This window comes from Leishmania major, chromosome 35 (assembly GCF_000002725.2).
Source record: "Leishmania major strain Friedlin complete genome, chromosome 35".
NCBI classification, from domain to species: Eukaryota; Euglenozoa; class Kinetoplastea; order Trypanosomatida; family Trypanosomatidae; genus Leishmania; species Leishmania major.
In genome coordinates this window covers 91,501-97,500 of record NC_007284.2, presented here as the reverse complement: position 1 = coordinate 97,500, position 6,000 = coordinate 91,501, and the positions used below count along the sequence as shown (strand labels likewise).

At 61.3% G+C, this 6,000-nt stretch overlaps 2 protein-coding genes across 2 annotated transcripts; both read right to left on the bottom strand.

Moving 5' to 3' along the window:
- Positions 1 to 901: 901 nt before the first annotated feature.
- Positions 902 to 3,013, bottom strand: LMJF_35_0350 (conserved hypothetical protein; the record flags this gene model as incomplete). The annotated part of the gene is made up of 1 exon (XM_003722384.1): positions 902 to 3,013. The coding sequence occupies one exon, from the start codon at positions 3,011 to 3,013 to the stop codon at positions 902 to 904; it is 2,112 nt and encodes a 703-aa protein (XP_003722432.1).
- A 745-nt stretch (positions 3,014 to 3,758) lies between these two features.
- Positions 3,759 to 5,252, bottom strand: LMJF_35_0340 (conserved hypothetical protein; the record flags this gene model as incomplete). The annotated part of the gene is made up of 1 exon (XM_003722383.1): positions 3,759 to 5,252. One exon carries the CDS (start codon positions 5,250 to 5,252, stop codon positions 3,759 to 3,761), a length of 1,494 nt encoding a protein of 497 aa, XP_003722431.1.
- Positions 5,253 to 6,000: the final 748 nt, after the last annotated feature.

Here is a 6,000-nt window from a genome sequence, read left to right as displayed (position 1 = left end):
TGCCTTCCACCGCCAATGGAGTTGGTAGAGGTCAAATGAACGGCTGGGAGCGGGGCAGAGAGAAACGCGGGGGGGGGGGGGGGCAGATGCAAAGTCCTTCAATTCTATGTTCGACACACACGCGTCGATGCTGCTCTGTGCAACAACACCAGCGGAGTCTAGAAAAGCAGAAAGAGAGAGAGAGAGACGCCAGAGCACGAGAGAGGGCGAGATATGGACGGCAGCTCGAGAGAGAAAGACTAACAGTGAGACGCAGGGAGCTACAAAGTAACAAAAGTGAAGCGCAACCCCGAGGCTGCTGGCACCCGAGCACACTTTTTGAGCCCGAAGGGGCGATGGTCAGCGATCAGGAAAGCTACACACGCGAGCAGCGCAGCGGAGAAGAGTGCACCCCCACCCTGCAATGCGTGTAAGATGCGGCGCAAAGCTCTTCCCCTTTTTCGCGCTTCCATCGCTGTGTGCACCGTGGTAAAGCGAGCGCCTACACACGTAGAAGGCGCCTGCTGCCTTCCTCTGGAGGTATACTCGGCGGAGGTGAGGGCTGCGAGTGCGCCCAGCAGATGATTCAGTGGTGGGAGGCGCCTTTGTGCCGTTGAGGCGACGGCTTTGCAGCTGTTGATGTGAGTGTGTCGGCGTGCGTGCTCCTTTGCTTTTGCCATGGGACGCCTCCGTGATCGTCCTGCGCCGCACCACCCTCACCACCCCTCACACTCTGTTCCCACGTCCCTTCGAGACATCTTGCATGCTATCGCGCACGCACACGCGATGCTCCGCCGTGCCTCTCGCACATGTAGGAACCCATCCGCTTGCGCAGTGAGGGAAGAGCGGAGTAAGAGGAAAGGGAAGAAGAGTTCGCCGCCGCGGATCTGCGCACTGCCAATGCAACAAGCACAAACGCAGCTCACGGGACAGCGATACCTTTGGTGAAGTCGACCGCAAACATGTCGCCCATGCGAAGCTGCGCTGCATCCACAAACACGTCAATGTGGTACTTGCCGGCTTTGCGCTTGAGGACAGGGCCATCCACGTGCACCCCAGTGGCCACCGAGCCGTCGGCGTTGCGCCGCTCACGCTGCTTTACGAACAGAGGGTGGCGCTGGCCAAGGGAGAGGTGGATGCCCCACTGCCGCTCAAACGCAGTCACGTCGCTCACAACGTGGGCTGGTCCGACGTACGGGTTGAGGCCAATGCCCAACTCCCGCACATAGCACTTGCCTTCCACCTGGCGCACGAGGCTGAACAGGTCGAGGAACTCCTTGGGGGCGCCGTTGCTGATGTGCGTGACAACGCCCTTCTCTACCGTCATGGTGAACGGCGCAGGGCGACTCATCGTGACCTTCTTGAACACGTCAGGATACGCAAACACGTCGCACGTGCCACTGAGTTGCGAGAGGTCAAACGACTCGCTGATGACCTCGCCGATGGGAAAGGTGCCGCCGATGCTGTTGGAAATGCACGAACCGGCAGGGGCGCTGCGGGAGACGGTGCCGTCCTCGTCATCGGCGCCATTATGCTGGGGCTTGTTCGGCCTCTGCCCCTTTGCCCTAAGCACTGCGAGGTACTCCGCCTTCTTCAGGCGGCCGTGCACCGGGGGGTTCGCAGTGGCGTCTTCCTCGTCCCTCTCGCTCTCGCCGTCTCCGTCACTCGCTTCGCTGTACACCGTCCGAAAGCGCTCGCGGTGCCGCGCGACATCGTTGCGCTCCGGAGCGTAGGCTGCAGCATAGTGCCCGGTGTTGGTCAGACAGTCCTCCATCCCGCCGCCGTAAGTGAGCACCTTGGCTGCGTCGCGGCATACAATCAAGAGCGGCATGCCAGGGCCTTCGATTGGTTCCCGTAAGGCGGCTTCGACATCCGTGGCGGTGTCGTCAGCCGCCGTCGCAGATGTGCAGACGTTCAGTGCGCCAGAATTGAAGATAGACCAGAGCTCAGCATTCTGCAACGCGGCCGTTATGGAGGCCGGATACACTTGCACTGCCCGTGCTGCGGCGCCGCCGGCACACCCAGAGCGGCGCCAGCTGTACAGGTCGATTGAGTCCGCGATGGCTTTGGCGAGGCACTGGGCATGTTCGGGCCCGAAAGCACACGAGCGGGCGTAGCTGTACACTTCGTCGTCCTCCAGTGCCTCCTTGAAGTGGCCCTCGCCGGCCAAGCGATCCGCTCTCTGGCTCATGATACCCAGGTGGCAGTGCTCCGCAACGCGGATGCCGAGGTCAAACAGGCTCAGACGAAGCCGATAGCGCCTCATCTCGTTTTGGAAGGCGTTCTCTTGCACCATGACGCACCCGAGGAGCTCTCGTGGCGGTCCGTGAAAGAGCAGCTGCCATTGGGGTTGCTCGCCGGTGGTGTCGCCCTCGACCGCCTCGCCTTTCGACGAGAGCAGTGGCCCCAGCAGCGGGCACAGAGCTTCAAACTCTTCCTTGAAGTACTCGGCTGTCCAAACACTCGACAGTGCGGTGGGAGGCGGCGGCTTTAGTGATGAGTCCCCAGCGACAGCCTCCGTCTCATGCTGGTCGCCTTGCCGCTGCAATTGCCCGTCACCGCAGTGGCGAAAGAACCGTTGCAGCCGCTTCACATGGCTCAGGAAGTTGTCCCTGCAAAACAGCATGAGGGAGTAGGAAAGAGGAGCAAAGTCATCCGCGGCGAATGACGGCAGTAAAACGCGTGGAGTGAAGCCTACCGACCCGCTCGGCGTCTCTGCGCCAGGTTTCAGAGGGATGAACAGCTCGTCATTATGGCTCTGAAGTGATTCCCTGTCGTCTGCCGTTCCCGGCAACGCCTCCGCCGGTGCCCTCAACACGCTGTCGCAGTTGCTCGTAACATATGCTGCGCCCTGCCGCCCGTACGCGCGCAGCACCTGCAGGTAGCCCTCCGCGACAACCTTCTGCAGCACACACGGCACGCGATCCACCACGACCAGGACATGCGGCAGCGCGCCTTCGAAGGCGTGCAGGCGCAAGCTGTGAAAGAGCACTGCTGAGGCGCACCCGCGCGCGGCTTTGATCGTGGCAGACATAGTTGGTGTGGCTGCCTCACCCCTGTGCTGTTGTGTTCTCTGTTTTTTTTGTCTACGTGAGCTGAGAAGGCTCGCTGATCTGCACAAGGGATACGCGATGCCGCAGACGAAACAGGGAGAGGAAAGACCACGGAGGGGGAGGAGGATGAGGACATGGTTGTTGGAGAAACGAGTCGGCGCGCGCATGAGCGACAGGAACAGCGAAGCAGTGGATGAAAGCGGCAGGCAGCAAGGGAACGGCGGAACAGGGTTGCAGCGATTAGGGCCATTCAGGGGCCCCTTCGAGGCGCGCCTGCAGAGCACGCGCTTGTGTGTTTGGATATATTGGCCCTTCTTGCTGATGCCTGTGAATCGAGATACATCCGACGCCGATGGCACTGTCGTCCTTCTTTTGCTCGTCCACATACTCCGTCGTATGCGCTGGCCGCCTCAACCTCGCTGACGGTGCTTAGCTTTCCCTCAAATCGCTGCCCGTGGGCTGTTGTCGTCGTGTTCGCGTTGCTTGGGTAAAAACAGCTCTCTGTGAAGTACGAATGGCGAGGCACACAAACATGCGCGCCGAGGAGGGGGAGGATCATCTGAATCGCAATGATCGCTCACCGCTCCCCCTATCTTTACGAAGCTAAGGCGGCTGCGCTTAAGAGTGCCCCTCGTTCGTTCAACAGTCACAATCGTGCGTGTGCGTGTGCATGTGCGCGTGCGCCGTATCGTTGAGCTCTTCTCTCACTCACTCACCCACACCCTTCTACCACAGTCGCCACCAGACAGGGTAGTGGTTGGCCAAGTCGTAGGGAAGACGATACTGCGCCGACAGCTCCTGCGCGCGGCGAAACAAGAGGCGGTGCGAGAGGTGCGGAGCGTTGGCCACGGCGCCGCTGTTCTTTGCCCCGCCGCGAGCCAGCACCACCTCGTTCGAGCTTGCCGGCACGGGAATACGGTACACGTTACGGCTGCCAAATACCTCGTTGCAGCGCTGCACAAACCGCTTGTCCGCCGCCGGAAGGTTGAAGGCGGCCACCCCGTGAGGAGAAAGGGAGCCGCGACACAGGCACAGAAACTCGTGCGATGTAACGGCCGTGTCGAGCTCGCTGCCGACAAACAGGTCCACGAACAGCAAGTCGAGTTGGCGCTGGCGCTTGGCGCTGGTAGCCCGCGCCGCGGCGGGGGTCGGCTGAACGGCATCATGGAAAACAGGAGTTCCGTGATGCGGAGCAGCAGATGCGCCCTCTCCACTCCCTGCTGATCGCCCAGACCCGGCTTGCAAAGGCCACCCTGTTCGACAGTCGGCATCGCCAACGCGGTGCGACAGGTAGTCGACGGCGTCCTCCAGGTAGTAGTGCACTCCGCCGCCCTCGCACCGCAACGCCACCGTGTTAAGCAGCTCTTTCATCCCAAGCTGCTCCACTGCTGCCTTGATGCACATCGGCTCGACATCCACCAAGTCACAGCGGTGCAACCGGGGTGCAAAATACTGCTGGAGGAACAGCGGCAGCGATCCCCCGCCTACGCCGAGGACTGCAACGTTCAGCTGCGAGAGGGTGGCCGGCAGCAGCAGGAAGGCGCTCAAGAACACACGCAGGTAGGGGGCACCAAGATAGGCCGGGTCGCTCTCACACGCCATGTGCAGCTGCGTAGAGCGTGGGTTGCACCGGGAGAGAGATTGGTGGGTGGCCCCGTCAGCAAACTGACGCAGCAGCGAGCGCGACTGTGCCGGCAATGCAGCGCTCGAGTCGCCGCTGGTCCGCGAGGTGGGCACCAGGACCAGGGCAGCATACTTGGAGGTGCCCGGTGGCCAGTGCGCGGCTGCGATGAGACTTGTGTTGGCTCCGCCATCTGAGGCTTTGGCATCCCGCACTACCAGCCGGACTGGCTGGTCTGCTGCCGTTTTCTTGGTTGAATTCGCGCTGTCGATACGGTGCGTTTCATTCGAGAAGAGACCCGAAAACCTGCGGAGCTGCGCCAGCAGAGACAGCGCCGGTGCTGGAGCACGGCCGTCGGTATCGGCAGCTACGGGTACGTAAAAGCTGCGCACGACAACATCAAAGCCCTTGATTTTTTCGCACGGGTAGCGCGCCGACTCTTCCGTCTTGACCACAGCGGCGCTGTTGAACACAGGAACGGCGTTGCGCCTGGAGCGCATGAGATCCCAGAGGCCGCTGCCTAGGACGAGCGTGCCTCCACCGAAGAACGAAACGGTGCATACCTGCAACGATGGAATGCGGAAGAAGTACGTGGGCATAACAGCCGACGATGATCACTCCCCTAGCCACGTACTGCTGCCAAATGCGATGCGCACGCGTACGCGAATCCAACTCGCAGACGTTGTCGTACGTCGCGGAGGATGCCAAGGCGGCCAATGTATGTGAGGTGTGTATGTGTGTACCGCAGCTGAGCTGAGAAGTAGCGGCTCACCGACTCGGCCGCGTGGCATTCACTGCGTTGTGCGCTTTCTTTTTCCCCCTAATACCGTGTGTGCGTGTGTGTGCGGCATGCCGCTCACAGGATCGAGAGGCGCGCAGACACATCGAAACACGTCAGCAGACGAAAGCCCGACGGAGAAGGAGAGACACACGAAGATTAGAAGGAAAAGGGTCCAGGGCGACTGCTGCTTCGCGGAAACGAAAAAAGTGCAACGGCGGTGCGGCACGCTTGCACGCCACCCTTGAGCGTGCGCCCCCCCCCTCCTCTTCCCCCTGCCAAACAAAGGGGGACCTCTCCTCTCGCTCCACCGCCGAAAGACAGCAGCGATTTCGACATTCCCGCTGCCGCAAGCATCGCAGCGTGGGTGCTCCTCTTGTGGGCACGCTCTCGCTAGCCGCGGTGCGCGCTGGCTTGCTCCTTCGCTATTCGCCTGTTTCGCTTTCGATGGTGATCCCTACGCGGGTTCAGCGGCAACCTCTCTCTCTTCTCATCTACCTCTCGCTGGCCATACGACGACGGATCGCCGAAGCAGTCAAACATGCCGACGCGCACACAAAGAAGCATCT